This window comes from Lepidothrix coronata, unplaced genomic scaffold (genome assembly GCF_001604755.1).
Source record: "Lepidothrix coronata isolate B3197 unplaced genomic scaffold, Lepidothrix_coronata-1.0 Scaffold144, whole genome shotgun sequence".
NCBI classification, from domain to species: domain Eukaryota; kingdom Metazoa; phylum Chordata; class Aves; order Passeriformes; family Pipridae; genus Lepidothrix; species Lepidothrix coronata.
In genome coordinates this window covers 700,627-720,974 of record NW_016690324.1, presented here as the reverse complement: position 1 = coordinate 720,974, position 20,348 = coordinate 700,627, and the positions used below count along the sequence as shown (strand labels likewise).

Here is a 20,348-nt window from a genome sequence, read left to right as displayed (position 1 = left end):
GAGCAAACCAACAGTTACTGCGACTGGTGAATAAAGGCCACGAACCTTCCCAGTGCCACTGGGCGCTCTGCAAAGTCACTACGGAATCAACCCGGCACTTGGGATCATCAGTGAAACACTTGGAGGGTGAAACTGCACGGATGCTGCAATTACTGTCATCACAAAATGACCATTCAGCTCCACTCCTCCACCGAGGCAAGACCGTACCAACCCTCTGCTAACAAACACAGCCTTGTCGGGGTGTCTGGGCACGAAGGCGCCTGACACCAGCCAGCGGCTGCCAGGAGGAGGCTGCTGGCAATTTAGGGAATGCTGCCAAATGCTGAGCTGGACCAGGACATTTCGGCATCGCTATTTCTGGCCGATAAAAGGGCAAACTCAGTCTACCTCCTCCACAGTTTAGTGAAAACTCCTGAGAGCCGACACCTGAAATGATCTTAAAAGCTGCTCTTCGGTGCAGGATTATAAATCTGGATCACCACCACCTTCCCTCCTGCAGCAAGAACATTGCACTGAGGGGTGATTATCCATTTCTTACCAGGATAGGGCAGGGAGCAAAGGAAGAAGCATCTTTAATAAATTAAATCCTAGCTTGGTCCGAGTTGGCCAATCCCTGCAAAGAACACCCCATGGGTGCTCCCCCAAACCAAATGAAATTCCCTACATGTGCAGAAGGTGTTGGAATTGCAGTGCAGAGAGACATGCACCCTACCCAGGAGTGCACTGGATGTTTAAACATTAAAACCTGTGATTCCTTACAGGTCTGCACCAGCAGTTCTCACCTACTCCAGTGGCTAGGAAGGGGATGGATTCAGGGATGGGAGCTGAAATTGCCCCAAGCAGTGGCAGCACCAGAGGCTGGCTTCCAGTCTTGTGCCTCTTGCAATCTCAAAAAGACCATTCTGGATTAAATATATTTTTAATTAGGACTAAATAGTGAATTATAACTAGTAATTTTAGCTTTAATGAAATTATGAAGCGGCTCAGGACTTTCCCCTCACTAACTAGGAAAAAAGAAAACAAAATATATATATCTAAAAGAAACCCAGTGAGCTTGGCAAAGTCTTCCTGCTGCCTAAACCAAGGCTCAGTGATGACCTGAAGCGCAACAGAGCTGTGCAAGGGTGGCAGTTCCTGAGATTTGTAGTTTTGGCCAAACTCTGACTATGAACTGGAAATCCTGCTGGTCTAAAGTCCCCTGGATTCAAGTACTGGAGGCAAACCTGCACCAAGAAGCAGCTGTTTCCATGGACTGTAGAAGAGCTTAGGCTTTCGAGATTGCTTGGTTTTTTTTTAAAGTTGGTTTACATATATTTATTCCTTCTATAATCTCCCCTTGCCTTGCATCTCCACTTTGAATTATTTATCATCAGGTATCACATTCATTTGCATACTTTATGAGGTGCAAAACAAATGATTAGTCATTACACATTAGACTTTCCCAAACCATCTGTGCTGGGCTCCACAGCAGTTTGGTTTCGGTTTTCTCTAATACTTGGGGGAGGAAAAAAAAAAAATCCAAGGGGAGAATATTGGATTAACTGGAAACACAGAGTAAAATAGTCCACGTGGTTGTGGATAGCAAAGCTTTATTACTCTGCTAGGGTCGTGCCCCTCAAGAAAGGTGCAGATGATCATCTTTGGCATAATTTAACCTGTGATACAAATCGCAAGCAGCATTATTTCAAAGACTTTTATTTATTGATTAGAAACAAAGTCCTTCTCCTCTTCCTGCTCCCTCCTTGAGTGGTGCTGATTGCACACAACAAAGAGCTATCACTTAAGGAGCCAATTAAGTCAACTTCTGAAAGGTAATTGAATAGCTGGAATTCTTAGTGCACTACTGTACTGCATTATCTTGATTGCAATGAAGGAAAAACAAAGCAGTCAGAGCAACAAAAATTAGAGAATGAGGCTCTGGCCATAGGTAGGATCCGAAATGGATGGTCCCATTAATGCCCCACAAAAAACTTATTTTCTTTCTGTGGTTACTTTTAACCCCTGCTAGAGGTGTGAGAAGGAACAAAACCCCTTGGTCCTGTTTCTATTCTGTACTTGGCAGGATTTATGAGGGATGGGCTGAGCTGCTGATGGGTGCAGAGAACGGTGCTGGCCACAGCCACCCTGGCACACCCCACCAAACACCTGGGCATCCTGTACTCGACAAAAAGCTTTGATTAAAGCATTTCTTGTGGCTGGGGCTATGAAGATAATGCCTTCTGTACAGATCCACCCACGCCTGACAGAGGACTTCATGCTATCAGAACCATCAACAAATCTCTTTTCTGCTCTCCTGGCTACCTTCAAAATATCTGGAGGATTTTAGATGATCTCTGGGGTTTCCATACCATGGCCTAACTGGGCTAAAGCAAGACTAGGAGTTTGCAAGCTGTTGGGAAGAAGGACACAGCTTCAGTCCCTTAGAAAAAAACAAGCTTAAAAGAGAAGAAAAAAAAGGAAAAACAGGAGGGAAGGGGGAGGGGGAAGAGAAAGAAAGTGATTGTAAGCCTGCCAATACTCAGAATTTATAAATACTAAGAATTTATATAAAATAACTCATTTAAATGCAGTAAAAAAACCCACATCACAAATCGACAGAAGAATCCTTGGAACCTGAAGACACTGTCTGCAGACAGTAAAAATTCACCATCAATTTTTGAGCAACTACTCTAAGTACTCACAGCACCCAGGCTATAAAGCATTTACACAGGCACATAAAACAGAAGCTTTTCCCACAGTAGGAGAAGAGGCGCCACAAAACATAAAAATCCCCCTCTTTCCTCCGCGCCGGCAGCAGCCCGTGGTGTGACCTCCCACCCCTGCCCCTTCACCCACCTGGGACCCCACAGCAGCACAATCAATCCACCCAACCTCTGAGCACACTAATGGCCAAGTGCTGCTCTCCTGGAGAGGCTCTGGCACTGTCTGCCTCCCCACACATGTATTTTGTCTAGCACTGGAGCCTTGCTGAAGAACATACAGCTGAGCAGGGTGAGACGCTGCAGCTTGGATGCTCTCTCCGTCTGTGCTCCTGGCAGCTTCCACAGCTCGAGGCTCCTTCCCTGAGCCCTGCACAACTTCCCAGCCCTGAACAAGTGCAGACCTCCCAGAGAAACCCAATAAATGCCACTCCTTCAGTAACAAATATGCCAGAGGAGAAATGCAAACCCATCCTTCTGTAGACATGGCTTTTGTGTTTGAGGGGCTGCAGGAGGGATGGTCAGAGGGAGGTTCCAAAGGGATTTATGCACCCACCAGGTTGGGAACCTCTCCTGTGCCTTGATTTCCCTCCTGTGTGAATGACACCCAGCCAGCTTTATAGAGGGCTTTGCTTTTCATCAATTCACTTCCATGTCTAGGAGTCAGGTGCCACTACCCTCACCCTACTGCTCTGGGGCCTCAGGAGCCCCCAGCCTGGACAAAAACATCCATTAATCCATTGGAAATTTGGCAGTGCAATGTAATTAACCCCTGAAATACACATGGCACCAACCTTTGCCACTGTGCACCAAAAATATTGCATTAGCAAACAGCAAGTCCTGCCCAAACTTCTGCCTTACTCATTTTTGTCAGTTGCTCCTCAGTTTATTTTGTAATTATATCTGCAATTTAAGCTGAAAGACAGGATGCAATTTACAGAACTTGAGCAATTTTTTCAAACTTGAATGGTCTTTACCCAAAAGAAGACAGAAGGAAGCCCAGGCACTCAAATACACCCCAAGAGTCCTGACCCTCAGACGATACTCTGTAAAATGGGAGCTTTAGTTTTTCTTCATCAGCAGACTGGAAGCTCATCAAATACAGCAAAGCACCAGCCTCTCCCGGGCCAGTCTATACTTGAGACTTGTTCTATCTTTTCAAAAGCTCTTTTCAGTTACACAATCAAAAAACTCTGTAAGGACTATATCTAGAACAGCTCTAAAAATTGTTGGTATTTTCCCTGAGAGCTCACGTCAACTTATTGGATGGAGGAGCCAAGAGGAGAACAAATATTTCACGAGCAGCCACTGCATATAAATATTGCCTCTGACACAGATGTGCCATGAATAGAATTGCATCCTCACAGCAATTACTAGTACACTCCAGAAACAAGGTTTGTAGAAGTCAAATAAATAAACAAACGTAGGCTTGAAATAAGAAATTATCTAACTTTCTAGCAAACCACTCCACCTTATAACCATGATTTCCTGCAACACGTTGTGCTGGCTCCTATTCCAGTAACACAGTCGTGTACCTGCACAGGTACAAGGGACACATACAAATTACATCTTGCAAAACAACAGTTGGCAAAGAGCAGGATTTGAGGATCCATTGTTCACTGCTCAGCAGCTACATACATTTTAATTCTGACCTCAAAACACAATTTGGACCACGGCAGATGTTTCCTATAGCACAGGCTTGCTTTGGATGAGAGTTAATTCAGTTTGAACATGGCAGCAATGAAGAAAGGGATTTAAATATTTTCTGCTCATTTTCCAAGCTTAATGCTGCAGAGGTAAAAATGAGGAAGGACAAAATTGAAGGGCTGAATTTGCCTCTCCCAGTCTTGGATTTGGATCTAGGCCAGCGGGGTGAGGTTGTACCTCCCTGTCACCCAGGGCTTCCTCTGTGACACCAGCCTGTGTTAAAAAGACATAAGTTATTTTAACGAGGTTCTTCCAAATGCACTGATGTAACTGAGAGGAGAATATGCCTCTAGTTTTAAGCTGCTTAATTTACACCAAAGAAAGGGGACATTCTCCTTTGCAAAATTCCTCCTTCTCTCCCCTCGTAACCCTCAGCAGCTCCCTCCTGCTACCCTACATTAATAAGTAGATCATTACTTCACCGGCCGCACTCAAAATCTTCCATAAGATAAGATCCAATTGCAATTTTACATTCACATAGTTGCCTACACTGAAGAGCCCTGAAATGCTCTTAACGAGTTGTGTGCACAGGGATGGGCTCTTCACACATCAGCGGAACGGGCTTGGGAAGCGACAGCTGCTTCGACAGTGCACAGGCAGTGGAGCAGTTTAAGGGCAAAAGAAATGGTATAAATAATTGAAATCACAGCAAGAAACGTAGGCAGAGCAGAGGGAAAGAGGGCAGCTCCGAGGAAGCTGGCAGAAGGAGGAGGTAAGGACCTCTCCTGGAAGCCAAACTAAACAACAGAGCGTGTATAAAACCCACACCTTCTCACCCCCGTGCTATGCCACACACCAGCAGACAAAAAGTTCTTGACCTTTTCTGCACTGGTTGGCAATTTGAATTCTACCCACCTAAGAGTCCTCTCTTGGCAACATCTTTCCCTTTCATCCTCTCCACCAAATCTAATGCAAATGACCCCCCCACACACGTCCCAGCACCTCAGCAATCTTGGTCACCAAATGATGCCGATGAGTAGATGTGGATTTTAAATTCTGCCACTGACAACTGCCTCACCTACATGGGCCCACTTCTCCTAGCCCAGCCTTTCACAAGAGGCTTCCCAGTGCACCCAGGGCATTCAGGGCACACAAGAGAGGATCCTGGTCTCAGGTGGGGCCTCTGAACACCATCAGGGTAGCTGCAGAAATGGCCACCTCTGGTTTGAAGGCTTGAAGAATAATTAACCAGTGCTCTGGAACAACAGATGAGTGCTTGAATTTTCAATTCCAGGAGCAGAACACCTCCTTTGATGATCACAGCTGCTATGAAGGGCTAAAGGTTGTAATTTTGCCTGACCTTTAACCACTACAGCAATACTCCTTGACCTGCATTTTAGAAGTTATGAACAGCCAACACGACTCAGGCTAAGCGATCTGCCACTGTCTTGACAGATTTCCAAAGAGACATGGAGTATCTGCCTTTCTCCGTGTGTGCATCGTGCAAGTCACTCAAGAGCTGTGCAGACATCTGGAAAAAAAACACCATTTCTCTCTGGGTAGTGCTCACCCAAGCAGGAGATGGCAGGAGATGGTTTATAATGCTCCATGGAGGTAACACTCGGCACAACAGCTCCAGGAACCACTGCATCTCAGCACCGGGTTGAAGAAAGGAGACTTCAACTAGCAACTCAGCTAACCAGACGCCTTTAATGAGGAGCAAGTAACGAGATTTCTTAATGAGTCGTTCATTTGAAGGGTGTGCAGTGATACCAGGAACCAGGTAAAAATCCCCACCAAGATCTCTCTGCAAGTCACGAGCGTGTAGGACGAGTATCTTGCCTTACACAGGAATCAATTGACTTTTAGGGGTCAACTGTCAGACCTCAACAGACTCCTCTTGCAGAATGTTGGTGGTTTTAGGGCAAAAGCCAGGCATCACTGTTAAAGTTAAGCCCTGCTCCTAGAGCCCCAGGGGACACAACTGTGATCAGGAGGTGAAGAAACCTTGATACTGACTCTTCTGTGTGAGCAATTCAGTTTAAGAGCTGCTGTTCAAGAAGTCATGTCACCAAAACAAAAGGTGACCACTGTTTATGACATGACTTATTTCTTAAAGAACCTTCCAGAGGCAGCAAGGATACCACGTATCCTCTTCCCTACACACAGCCCTGCTCAGTGAGTGCCTTATGGGAGTGTGCCCCAATGCACATCAGAGCCTCCTGTGCAGCCTACCTGTCCCAAATTTAAGCCTGGCATGGAAGGGCTGAGCTTCAAGTGCCTCTAAAGACATCCACTAGTTGGGACAGGCAAGTGACAGCTCACAGTCATGTAAACATCAAAGCTGGTGTCAAGAGCAATTTCCAGTCCACAGCCAAAATGAGCACACCAGTTCCTTGGATTTCAGCACAAAACTGACCCTTGTACCCTCTCTGTGAGACATGAAGGAGACTGGAAACCCAAATCCACCTTGGACAGGACGACATTTCTTCTTTGACTTCTCACTAAAAGCAAGGAAGGCCTTCTGTACTTCAAAAGACAACTGAGCCTCAACAGTGCTGCCATGGCAGTAAAGATGGGAACCTTGTGGTTTCAGAGGGTCTGCCACCGAGGAGCTGCATTTGGGCACTCTTCATATGAATGATGGGAGTCTTTCCCTGACAAGACAGCCACGAACAGCATCTGTCCTCCAGAGTCAAAGGAATGATGCTGGCTGCCAATCCTCCTCTTCCAGCTGGAGGATGGCTCGTGGGCAGCCATCTCGGCTGAAAGTCCCCAGCCCAGCTCCCATTGTGGGACACACAGCCTGGATGCTGCAGCTGGCTCAGGGATGCCTCAGTTCACCTGGTGAACACTTGGTGTGAGGCTGGAGAACAGAAATGACTCTCTGACAGATGGAAAATGCAGCCACCCAAGCTGATGGGGGATAAAGAAGAACCATCTGCTTCCTAGAGGTGCATTTCTGACACCCACCTTCTTAGAACCGTGTTTTTGTGGCCCATACCTCCAAACAGCATGGGGTCACAGAGAACAGAGTTCCTGCAATGCAAAGCTTTGAACACTTTTAACTAATCCAGCCTCATCCAAATGTCACAGTCTCAGTCAACACAAAACTGTTCCTTTCTCTTCCTGCCACCCTCCACTCCATCCATGGGGTGTCCATTAGGTTCAAACACAAAGGCAGCAAAGAGCCTACAACAAGAGCCTCATTAACTGACTGTACAACTAGATCTGTTTTGGAGCATGGTGTCATCCCCCGCACTTCAAGGCAGAGCTCTTGATGAGAGAAAAAAATGGATCAAATTAAAAAATATCTTGCACACCTTAATATTGCATGCAGCTCTTCTGCCAGATTTAAAACAACAGCACTATCAGCTGTAAAAGGGAAAAAAAAACCCAGGAAGTCTCCCAAAACAGTGGACCAAATGAAAGAAGAAAAAGATGAAGGAGGTTTCAAATCCGCCCTGGAGAGAATGTGTGTCACAGCTTTAACCTGCTGTGGGGAGGGGGGAAAAAGGAACCAGGACAGCAGAGACCAGAAATCAGATTTATCAGGACCAACCAGGTAGATAAAAGATATGTGATCACCAAGCAAGGATGACTGAGTTGGAATCAGCCAGCTTTGAAAATGTCTAGTCAGCTTTAGCATTTGATACACATGAAATTGGTGTCCGCACAAGAGTATTCTCCTGAAAGGATGGGATTTAATGCAGTCAAGATAATTATCTAGATCCTTCTTTATCCCATTAGTGGTTTTCATTCGCATCCTGGAACACCATAAGCGGATTGTTCAAGAATTATTTGCCATCCGCTGTTTCAATCCCGATTGGAATTATCTTTATACCTCCGTATGAAGAAAAGAGATTACATCCCTGCCAGGGCTTGCTGCAATGCCCTCTTTTCTGAGGCGTCTTTTATCATTTTTGTGCTTTAAGGTGATGAAACGAATCAGAAAACAATTGTCACAAACAGGATTTTGCCCTCTCTGTCTCTTCCTTCCCCGCACGTGTGTTTGGGAGGAGGAGGAGACACTCTTCCCACCACATCCCCTGCAGGAGATGCATCACTGCACCTGCACGGAGATGAAGCTCAACAAGACTTAGTCATCGAATTACCCAGGACAGGATCCAAAAACGCTCCCAGCTTCCTTTTGCACCACGATCCACCAATAAAAGAACAAGGACAAAACTGTTAAAACCAATTAAACATATCACTTGAGAAAGAAATGGGATTCACTGCACCAGAGATCCCAGGGGCGTAGGCTAAACGTCGCCTCTTGTGCTCTCCAGTAATATATGTCACTGTGCAAACTCCGATGGAGATCAAGCCAACATCATTCAAACAGCCAACACAATCGCTTGCTTTAAGGCCTAAAACAACAAGAAGACAAAATTCCCCTCCCAGCCACTCTAACTGCCTGGCAGGTTCTGTATTAATGGAAGAATTACATCTCTGTCCAGGTATGGCGAGGGCACAGCTCATCTCCTCATGGGCACCTGCGACTCTGCCCAGCAGTGAAAAAAGATGCCTGGATGCCACCAAAACCATCCCTCCTCCTTATGGAAACTGAAGGAGGTAGGTATTCAGACCCGACATGAATAGGAATGCATGTATTTTTTAAAGAATCATGCTTTATGGCTGTGTAATGAGATCCGTAGGAGAGGTATCTCTATAAACAAGATATTAAAAGGGGGAGGAGGGACACAATAATAGCAGGTGCCAATTACTCAGCTCCCAGCAGAGACTTTCCAATTTCTCACCTTCCCCCAAAGCAAGATGTGCCACTGTATGGCAGCACATTCACTTGCAAGTGTAAGACCCTTTTGGAGTGTTGCTTCTCTCCCCCCAGGCAAAACTCCATCGCTGCTGTGCCCTTGCCCATCGCCCACCAACCCTGCGCCAGAGCTGAGACTAACACACCATGAAATTAATTTGGAAAGTGAACACAACCATATTTTTATTTGACTTCAGAATCTGGCCACTCCTCCCATCAGGAGGAACGGCAAATTTGTGAGCTGAGTGCAACTGCCAGGTTTGCATCCCTGCAAATATCTGCTTAGTTTCAGGAACAAAATGCCAGTAATGATTTTGTTATTTTAAGATGGCGGCAGAGTTTCAGACAGTTAATGTCCACCCTGCAACTGGAGCTGTCAGAGAGTTCCCATCCTTTCAGGCAAGCACACCATGGTAATGATTAATATTACAAAAGTAACCCAAGCCTCTAAAATGATTATTTCCAAAATCAGCAAATAATTACCAAGGCCTCAGCAATCAATACCCAAGATAAATAGAAGATTAAATTGCAAAAGAAACAGAAGAAAGTAGTTAATATTTGCCAAACACATGCCAAATACACTTTTTCATGGTAACCAAATACTTCCAGTAAATAGATATTTTAGCTCACTGGAGAGGCACTTTCAGAAAGTAATAAATTAATCCAATAAAACAGACAGACAGGGTGGAACCAGACATTAACGAAACACAAACTGATCTATATGGAGCCAACCCACAATCCATGTCCTAATTATGCTCATCCACCACTCTGGGTACTTACCTCCCCCACCCAGGTCAGCTCTTTAGCTCAGGGAAAATACATGTTTCATGCAGATTCACTGGCACAACAGAGTGGAGAATTTCAGCCATCTAATGATGAAGCTTGTGCTCAGCCAGAATTTGCGTTTCCATTTTTTTACCTAAGCACTTCTTGCTCGTCAAAGTCAGCAAATTAATCTCCTTTTAAACACAGGTTTTGTTTTTCCTTCAATTTATTCGAAGCTGAGGTGCAGGATGAGCTCCTGCTGCCCCATCAGCACCAGCCACCCACGCAAGACGCCTATGGAAACAACCCCCAGGGCCTGTCGCCACTCTGGAACCAGGAGGGTTTGTCCTGGGGGAGCTCTATCCTGCCTCACCACCACTCCTGGGACCCAGGTGGACCCAGAACAACCCCTGACACCCAGTGCAAAGACCAGCATCATCTCCTCCCCAGGCAGCCCAACCAGCTTCTGCCCAAAATCATTGCTTGGACTTAATGAAGCCACACTATTAGATGAGTAACTGGTAAAGTTCTTCAAATAGTGGATAACTTGAACTGGACAAGATCAAGACAAGGAAGACATGTGGGAAGATGTCCATCCTGGTCATTTTCTGCAACATCAAAGGAAGAAGGAAGGGAGGAAACCGAGTGAAATAGAAGGCAAAGAAAAAAGATATCAAAGCCAGCTCCAGAGAGTGCAATGAGAGATGACACGAAAAAGGAATGGTTAAAACATGAAAAGCAAGATCAAATAAAAGATCACAGTCAGGGCACAGAGCAGGGGGAGGGGAGACCACCACACCACTTTCACCAGCATTAACTGAATAATTCATTTGACAGGTACTTGTCTGTGGCAGTGGTCGAGTCTGAGAGAGTTCAACCACCACCCAGGTCCATCCATTCACCCAGCAAAGGACTGGTCAAACACTGCTCTTGCTCTTCACATGGGGACATGGCTCGGGGACACTGCTCAGCAGCTCTGCTCCCCTGATGTCTGTCTTTTGGGGAGGGATAAAGAAATTTAGTTCTCCCTCAGAAAACTTCTCCAGTTTCTTCTGTGTGAAGTTCTTGGTACTGGCAGGGTTGGTCTCATTACCATGCTTTCAATAAACTAGGCTGTAGAAGAATTTAGTGTTCTTACACAGATCTTAAGTAGCTCATTTCTCAGTATTAAAAGTGTTTCTTTGATTATTTACAAGAGCTCATGAAAGCTACACAACCTTTTGGTACCACAGGCCTCCTCCCTAAGCCATGACATTCCTCAGAACAGTGACAATACACAGAGGATTTATTGCTGCCTAAGTACAAGCAGCAACTGACAAAAAAGGGTCTCCAGCTTAAACCAGGTTAAACCTTCCAGAAAGCTCTTGCCATCGCAGGGAGAGAAGAAAAACCGAAGTGCTCTAAGGCAGACTTGAAAACGTGATTAGGATGGTCTAAAAACTCATTGAGGAACAGGCATGGACCAGGCAGCAGCACTGACACAAGCCAACACTGTGCTTGTCCCCCAGTTCAAAATCCATCCCACTACAAACAGCTCCTAAACCACCAGAGCAACAATTATAGTCACAAGTAAATGGACACTGCAACACAACAAAACTCATCATGAACATAAAAGACAAGTGGAGATTAATTTTTGCCCAGAAGCTTCTTTAAAGCCTAACAATTTACATTTTAATGCTACTGCTGTCCACTTTAATATAAGCAGAAATGAAAATACCTTGCACAAGACATTTTCGTGTGCATGTCGAGTCCCTTCAAAATACAGATTAACCTTTAGGTAAGTATTTATCCTGTACATAGCACAGAAGGGATAGAATATTTAAATACTGGGAGAGGCACTCCAAGGCAGGGGCAGTCAGGAGGGAAGATGGAGTTACAGAGCTGTCTCTGTGCATCAGAGATGCATCCATGCTAATGCACTGATCCAGGAGACTTAAATGTATCTTGACACCGGGACAAAAACAGAAGGAGAAGTGGCCAGTGACACAAGTAATGCAGAAAGAGATTATTTAAAACAGGAATCTGCCACTCCCAGATTTTCTCGCTTTGCCAGGGAAGCCTGATGTGAGCTCAAAAATAAACCCAAGAAGGCCATTGCTGAATAAAAAGCCCCCTGCACTGTAATTCAAATGGAGAAGGCAGAAACAATGTATTTTCCTCCATCGAAGACAACAATCCTCTGCCTGCATCAGGAAGCTGTTAAGCAGATGCTTAATCAGCCCTCCCTGAAAAGCCTCTCCTCCTAACAGCACTAACCTGCCCGCCCTCGCTGAAGCCCTTTGATTATTTTAATAATTTCCACAGTCCTTTTATTTGCCCAGTGAGTTCTCCCACCGCAGCAGCCACCTTCACCCACCCAGCCCCCCGCCCTCTTGGGCTTTGTCTCATGAAAAAGAAAACTTCGACATTAAAATTAGCATGAAAATGATATGGAAAATCTTCACCTGAAATAAAAAAGCATCATCTCCAAATATTTCTAGGCAGGTGGCTCGGCCTCACCTCTGCAGGGGTTTCCTGCAGAGCCCTGGTGGCTGTGGATGCCTGTGCTGAGCCAGGCACCCCAGGATGGGTATGTGTGTGTGTTTCTTTATACCATGAACAGAAAAACTGGTCCTTTGGTGACTGGTTTGGGTTTTGTGAACAGGGAGAACTGTGGATATCACAAGCCTATCTGCAGCAGCCTTGTCCATCTATTGCTAAAGCAATTTCTCCACTGCTTAGTGGCTTCAAGGCTTTCTAGAGATGACTGGCAGCTTCACTTAAACTAGCCAGCTATAGATGTGTTTTACATTAAACACTAAGTGAATAATCAATGAACATTCAGGATGTAAGTACAAATCAATTATTTGTTTTAGATGAATCAAAGGGAATTGCAAATGAGATAGAGTTTTGTTCTGCAACAGAAATAAACCAAGAGAAGTACTTGATCTAATTGGGGGGGTGTGTGTTAACTTCCTCTGACTGCTCCTCTCCTACACGCTGACACAGACCCTGCTGTCACAGAAGCCTGGCTGTGTCCTCCAAACCCCTGTGACAAGAGATGTCACTGTCCCCAGAGAGCAGATGGGAACTGAGGCATGAAACCAGCCAGCTGACTTTTCCAAGACTGGGAGAGATACAGCACAGCAAGGACATGACTCCAAGTCTCCCACTCTGAGGAACACAGGTTAGGAGAAAAGCCCCTTCCACTTCCAGTAACTTCAGCTCCATCACACAACTGCAGCTCTTATTGTGGGAGCAGCAACAGGACACGGACAAGTGCACGTGAAATACAGGTCAAGAGCCCTGTTTCAATACCTAATAAAAACTGAAGAGAAATAAAACCAGAAATAAATGTGTCTCCAGACAATGAAAAATTTATTTTCATAAAAGCATATCAACAGATTGCACAGTGCCCCTTGCTCTCAAGATGAATTTGGTCAAATCATAGGCAGGATAATTTTGCAGATGCTGTTGCATTCCCAATTCCAATTCCATGCAATGTCTGCTGAGCACCACACAGGCCAAGTAAAGCTCTCAAAAATGCCCCTGCACATCTTTTTATTCACCATGCCTTTTAATGACAGATTTCTAAACTTCACAGTTCCTCAGCCAGGTCCCTGCCTGCACCTCCTCAGCCATCAGAAGCACCCGCTGGGTCTGCTGCCGGCATCTCTCCTCCTGGGAAACACTTCCAAGGGCTGCAGTGAAGTGACCCCAGCTCAAACCAGGGCTTGCACTCACATCCGTTTGGCTGCAACCAGTGCTTAAGACCTCAAAGAAACTACAAAAACCTGAAGTCAAGCTGGTGCAGGCAACATAAATGAAAAAAGCAGCAGGAACCCCCATATGCCTCAAGATACGGCTCATATTTAGCGGTACCACAAGCTTTGACTCTGCTGCTTCCAGAGTGGATTAGCGTTCACGGCTTTTATGCACTGTATAAGAAGACTTTGTAAACACATCCAGAGGAACATCCCTCCGGGACAAAGTTGGCTTCCCATAAAGGACACCCCCAGCGAGCAGAGCATCCTGCCACGAGCCGAGCATCCCGCTGTGCGCGGAGCATCCCGCTGTGCGCGGCACCGAACAAGAGATATTTCTTTACAGAGGTGCTGCCTGAGCCTTCCCTGCTGCACCAGATCAACGTCCACACTGCAGCCAGTGCCCCAAAAAAGCCAAACACCCGACATCCCATTCCCCACCACACCCACAAGTCAAGGGAGAGACCCCACGCTCAGATCTGCACCGAGATACCCACCCGGGGTGCAAGTGGTGAGTCCTTCAAGGAGCTTTGCACATCTGCTCTGAAGAGCTTTCACAACACCCACAGGAAAAAGGTTCCCCTAGGATGAGCATCCAAAACACCACACAGTCACAACCGATCTTAGGGGTGTGAAACCACCACGCAAAGAGCAACCCCACTTTGCAGGCAAATCTGTAGGTACGGAGGTACCTGCAGTTGGGGTTTTACAATGGAAGCCTGGAGCTGGCTGGCACTGGGCAACTATAAATCGTTAAACCTTGAGGGGGAAAAAAACTTGTCAGGGGAAGTGTGCACAGGCAGCATGGGGACAGAGCCTGCCCTGAGCTATGCAGCTCTACTCAGGAGGTGCAGTCCCAACTTCAACCTGCAGCATTTCCAAGGGGCAGCATGTTGAGAATCTCTTTAAAATGTTCAACACAAGGTTTAGAATTTCCTGTTCAATATAAAACCAAACACAAACACTTAAACCCCAAATATCCTGCAGTATTTATGGCTCTGGGCTGCAAGAGGCAAAGAGAAGGGCTGCATAAACAGTACATGGCTGGTCAGTTCATCAAGACAAGAACAAACATTGTGGATGAGAACTGAATAGTTTTTGTCATTACTGAATAGTTTTTGTCATTGGAAAGAAAAAAAACACAATTTAATTGCAGGTAGGTTATATTTGGGTTGCCTTCATCCCATCTGCACTTGTGACTTTATCTAAAGTCACAAAGTGACTGATCTCTCAGTAAAACACCCCCTGGAATTCCCACATTGGGCACGTTAATGCCCGAGCCTGCCTGTGCCTTCCTGAGGGCTTGATCCTCCACAGTTAAACCCTACAGGTCCAATGCATGACACCAGGTTACAGAAGAGCTTCTTCCATGGCAGCTGCTGGTTTTTCAAAGTTAAACCACATTTAAACCTAGAACCAGCAAAGAGAGAATATCAGACTTTGTCCAAGACACCCACCACCATGACGCACAGCACGTGGTCCACCTCCAAACACCCCGTGACGCTGGACACCGGCCGCCTGGGTGACTGGTTGTGCTATTTGAGGCTGCCCTTCTCTTCCCACTCCAGTAGACTATTTCAAACCTCATTTATAATTGGAAAGAGGCAGCATCTCTTTTTGCAGACCATGAGGTCAAAACTTTGCTAATAACCACAGCGCGGCAGAACGCCATTAGCAGGTAAACAAGCCCTGAGCTGGTCACGGAAAAGCAGCTCTAGAGATGGTTTGTTCTGGTTTATTTTCTTTTGATTAATTGTTTTGTCCTCCCAACACAGAGTGGGAAGACAAGCAGGCTCTGCGATACTCTACACGTGTTTTAATATCATTTTATTCCCCACTAGAGGCAATGAGGACACCTTGCCAGCCTTCCCCAGAACTCAACAACATGAGCAGCTCGGGATCACTGGGAACTGTCTCCAGTCACTCACAGGGGATGGCTGATGTTACAGAGGACTGGTAAACACAAAGCCTATCTTTGAAAAATACTGGAATGGGAATAAGGAGGAGGCAGGAAATTACAGAATAATCAGCTTAACTTCAGTTGAAGTGCTTAGAAGACAAGGAGAACTTGAGCAAGAGATAACCCTTGTTTATCAAGAACAAATCACACCAAATTTCTCATATTTCTTTTTTGCGATGGGGTGCCGGGGCTTGCAGGAAAAGGGGAAGAAGCAAAGATTTCAGAGAGACCTTTGATAGTGTCTAATGGGACATACCCATAACACAGTGAGGGATACAGGGGCTGGACCATTGCTGGGAAGACCACCAGTGAAGTGGTCACTGCTCTCTGAGCACAGACCCCACTGAAGCAGGTTCCAGTGGAACCTATTCCAGCTCCAATACCACTTGGTGTTTTCATCCACAACTTGGCTGATGGCAGAGAAAACATGCTGATTGCCTTGGAAGGCTACACCAAGCTGAGAGGGACTGCAAGCATGCAGGAGGACAAGATCAGAATTCAAAACAATCCTGACACTTCAGAAGAAGCAGTCTGAAGAAAAAAAAAGGATGCAGTTCAACAAGGGCAAGCGTGAGGTAATGCAATTTGGTAAGAATAATTAACCAGGCAAACACAAGATAAGGAATGAAAAGCAGGAAAAGTTCTGGAAAGGAATGGCTGAAAGGTCAATGGGATAAAAAAATTAAACATGAGTCACCTGTGGCAAAAGTAAAAAGCAAACAGTGGGATGTATTGACAGGATCACTGTATGTAAAAGACATGAAGTAATCCCTTAGTCTTCCGAGCAAAAATATGGCAGCGATTTCAGTCCTTTATCACAGGCTAAGCAACATTCCTCACCGGGGATGATAGTCCAGAAGAGAGTCAAAGAACAACTGCAGAACAATACATGACCTAAAATGAGTGATCAAAGGAACTAGCGTGGTTTAATCTATATTAGTACAGGGAAACACAGTAGCAACTTCCAAATATCTACTGGGCTCCTGCAAAGGACAGAAGGAACTTTTCTGCCTGTGCCCAATAAATGGAAAAAAGAAGAGCGATCATAAAACTAAACTGAAGAAAAAGACATTTCTGCTCAGGTCATAAGAAAAACCCAATATCAGGGCTGCTAAATGTCAAACAGATTGTCTGGGGAGCTTAGAGCGTCTGTCATCGGAGCTTTTTAAGAATGAATACGACAAACATCTGTCAGGAAGGGGTTGGTTATCAGCGATCGTGGGTAGGGCAGGAGATGGATTGAATGACCTCCCAAGGTCTCCTCCAGCTCTGTATTGAATAACGGCCTGATACGTAAATGACCATAACAGCCGGAAACCTGCTGTGCTGACACAGCCCGACCGGTGTTATCTGTGACCTGTTGTAGCGATCCCTGTGTGCAACTGACTGTGTTGCTGTCAGAGGGAAACACCCCAGGGAGGGTCCTCCCGAGAAGGACAGGGACAGTGGTATCCCAGGTTGCTATTTTAGCACTTGCATGAGCAGCAGGGAAAAGCTATTTGTTAAAAAATACAGGTGAGTCAAAGGAGGACAGACTGCCCAGTGGGGTTGGCCACCCTGCTTCTGAAACCTGGAGGGACCGCTCGATACCCACACAGCACTGCACACTGCTTTCACTTCGTTTATGGGAGGAAGCTCTGAGCAGAGCCACTGCTCAGTGGTAACCACAGAGCAGCTCTCAGAGTGCTCCCCTGCCTTTGCACAACTACCATGGTCTAGCATTTCCAGCTGAAAGGGCACACACCAACACCGGGATGTGCAAACATTTTGGCCACTTAAAAATCCCACCAGCAGAAGCAAACCAATCCACCAGTACCCTGACAGCATCCCTGCATTGCCTGTCACCGAAACCTCTGTGGGAGGCAGCTCTGGTGGGATTTAAACCATGTTAGCAGCACGACAGGAGAGCCCTTCAGTGACAAATGAGGCACAGGAGTCCAAGCTGCCGCCTGTTCGACTCCCGAAGCTGCCAGGATGAAATGGCACATCCCAAGCTCTCCTGCCCTGCTGCCAAGGAAGTGGCTGGGCTGGATGGGCTCATGTCATCCTGCCCATCAGAGCCAAAAAGCCTTCCCCCAGAGCTGCCCCAGCCCTGATGCTGGCTTTGCACTATGCACAGGCTGCACAGTGTGCCATGGGATTGCAAAGCCACCAAGTCACAGCTTACACTCAGCAAAAGCTGCTTCTCACCTGTAGCAGAGAGAGATGTTTATATGGCAAGTGGGAAGTGAGAGTCAAGGGATGGTTGGTTAGACCATGCACTTTAATGACCTTTCAAAGTGCAGGAAATGGAAGAGCTGAGCAATTACCATGGCTGTGAGAGGTTGCACACCCATACACAGGACAGATACACAATTCAGAAGCAACTGTGAGAACTGTCCTCCAGGCCAGGATAACTCTGGTGCACTGCTTGAGTGAGAAACTGGGTGGGGAAAAGCAACTATTATGTTGTCAGGAAAAACCAGCAGTGAGCATCTGGTGATACCTGCTTGGGATTCCTCCCAGCCTCGGTGGGACAGGGCTCTGCACCCCTGCTCTGCAGCCACCTACTCGGTGCAAAGCCAGCACCGATATTTGAGTGCTGAAGCCGCAGCCCTCACACCTGTCCCACATCCACTGAAGTTACTGGACTCGGCATTGAGCCACAGGAGCCCTGTGCAGGAAAGGCAGGGCTGCTCAGATCTCCCCTCACTTCCAGTGAGAACCCCCACCATCCCAGGGCTCGCCCCCGTTGCTGGCATCACCACCTCTCCACACAGATTCAACCCCCCTGGGTTCCATCGCCCATGGAGGTTTCGGCCATAAACATGGGAGCGTGAAGAAGAGCATCGCCAAAGCCAAGCCCAGCACACTCCGACCTGGACGACAGCCCTTATCACCCCGCGGCTCCTCGACCATCCATGGGCACCCCAGGTCAGAGCGCACCGGGGGGACGAGCGAGGACCCCCGTCCAGGGCACCTCCCGCCCAGCTGGACACGGGCAGGGGCGCGGGCACGCCGCCCCGGGAGTCCCACGGGTCACGGTCCCACGGGGACCAGGGGGTACCGCGGGGCCAGAGGCGCACAGAATCCCGCCAGGTCCGCATCCCTGGGGCTCCGGCAGGATCCTGCCCGCCGGGATCCCCCAGCTCCCGCCGGATGCTCAGCGGGTCTGGATCCCACCGAACCCCCGGGCGCGGCTCGCGGAGCCCCCGCACACCCTCGCCGGCCGCGGGGCGGCGGCCGGGCCCCGGGGAGGCGGCCGAGCCCCCCTTACCTTTGTGCCCGCCGAAGGCGCCGTACCAGGAGAGCGAGAGCAGCGCGCACAGGCAGCCGAGCAGCAGCGTGAGCGCCGTGCCGCTGCGGAGCCTCATCGCCTCCTCGCCGGCGGGGGCGGCCGCATGTCCCGGGCGCGGCGCGGGCTCGGCGGCCCCGGGGGCCCTGGCGGAGCGGCGCGGGAGCGGCGCGGGAGCGGCGCGGGAGCGGAGCGGGGCTCACCGCCCGCACCGCCCGCTCGCAGCGCCCGCGCCGGGCCCGCCGGGCGGGCGGGGCGGGGCCGAGGGGCGGGGCCGAGGGGCGGGGCGGCAGCGGGCGGAGGGCGCCCCCGTGCGGGAGAGTGCGGGTGCGGGAGGGTGCGGGTCCCTCTCTGCGGCGGGGCGGGAGGAGAGGGAGAGTGTGAGATTGTGAGTGTGTGTGAGTGTGAGAGTGAGACTGTGAGTGTGTATGAGAGTGAGACTGTGAGAGTGTGAGTGTGAGAGTGTGAGTGTGAGAGTGAGACTGTGAGATTGTGAGTGTGTGAGTGTGAGAGTGAGTGTGTGAGTTTGTGAGATTGTGTGTGATTGTGAGTGTGTGTGTGAATGAGAGTGTATGTGTGTGAGTGTGAGTGTGTGTGTGTCTGTGTGAGATTGTGAGTGAGTGTGTATGTGAGACTGTGGGTGTGAGAGTGTGTGTGTGTGAGATTATGTGTGTGTGAGTGAGAGTATGTGAGTGTGTGAGATTGTGTGTCTGAGTGTGTGTGTGTCTGTGTGTGTGTGTGAGTGTGCATGTGTGTGATTGTGAGTGTGAGACTGTGTGTGAACGTGAGAGTGTGTGAGAATGTGTGTGAGAGTGTGTGTGTGTGAGATTGCATGTGAGTATGAGAGCGTGAGTGTGAGTGGGTGAGTGTGAGATTGTGTATGAGAGTCTGTGTGTGAATGTGTGTGTGAGATTGTGTTGTGTGTGATTGTGATTGTGATTGTGTGGTGACTGTGTGTGACTGTGTGTGTCTGTGAGTGTGCATGAGTGAGTGTGTCCTTATGTGAATGTGTGAGTGTCTGTGTATGTGTGTGTGCGTGTCTGTATGTGACTGTGTGTGTACATACATATGTACGTGTGCACAAGTGCACATTCTTGTGTTACACATATAACTTACATACCTGTATCCTTGGCTCATCCCTATCGATGCATAGAAAGGTGTCCCCACGGGGTGTGCACAGCTGGGGCACTGTGGGGGGTGTGCAGGACAAGGTCGGGGGGCAGCAGCAGTGTACCCTCGCTGCCATTCCGGCAGAAGAATTTCATCTTGGTTAAGGAAACAGCATCTCATGTTTACTGAGAGAAAATCAATGCCAGATTAATACCACAAATGGAAGCTGCTGCCTGGAAGGACATCATTCCTCTTCCAAAGGACCTGGCATTCAGGGGTTATGACCTCAAGCTGCTTGCCTGGGTGAAAGACAGAAGAAATCAGATTAAAAAATTATTTTGCTTCTGTTTTCTTCTGTTAATGGGTCCAGCTTATT

General features: G+C 47.7%; 1 protein-coding gene across 2 annotated transcripts in view; it reads right to left on the bottom strand.

Annotated features, from left to right (window-relative positions):
* The window catches only part of MGAT4B (mannosyl (alpha-1,3-)-glycoprotein beta-1,4-N-acetylglucosaminyltransferase, isozyme B), a 51,494-nt gene extending 32,524 nt beyond the window's left edge, over window positions 1–18,970 (bottom strand). The window contains exon 1 of one of the 2 annotated variants that reach the window (XM_017827974.1): window positions 18,845–18,970. In XM_017827974.1, coding sequence (XP_017683463.1) covers window positions 18,845–18,941 — 97 coding nt within the window. In that variant the 5' untranslated portion in view covers window positions 18,942–18,970. Of the gene's footprint in view, window positions 1–16,285; window positions 16,365–18,844 lie in introns of those variants that run through there. The other variant, XM_017827975.1, reaches the window with a different exon arrangement.
* Window positions 18,971–20,348: the final 1,378 nt, after the last annotated feature.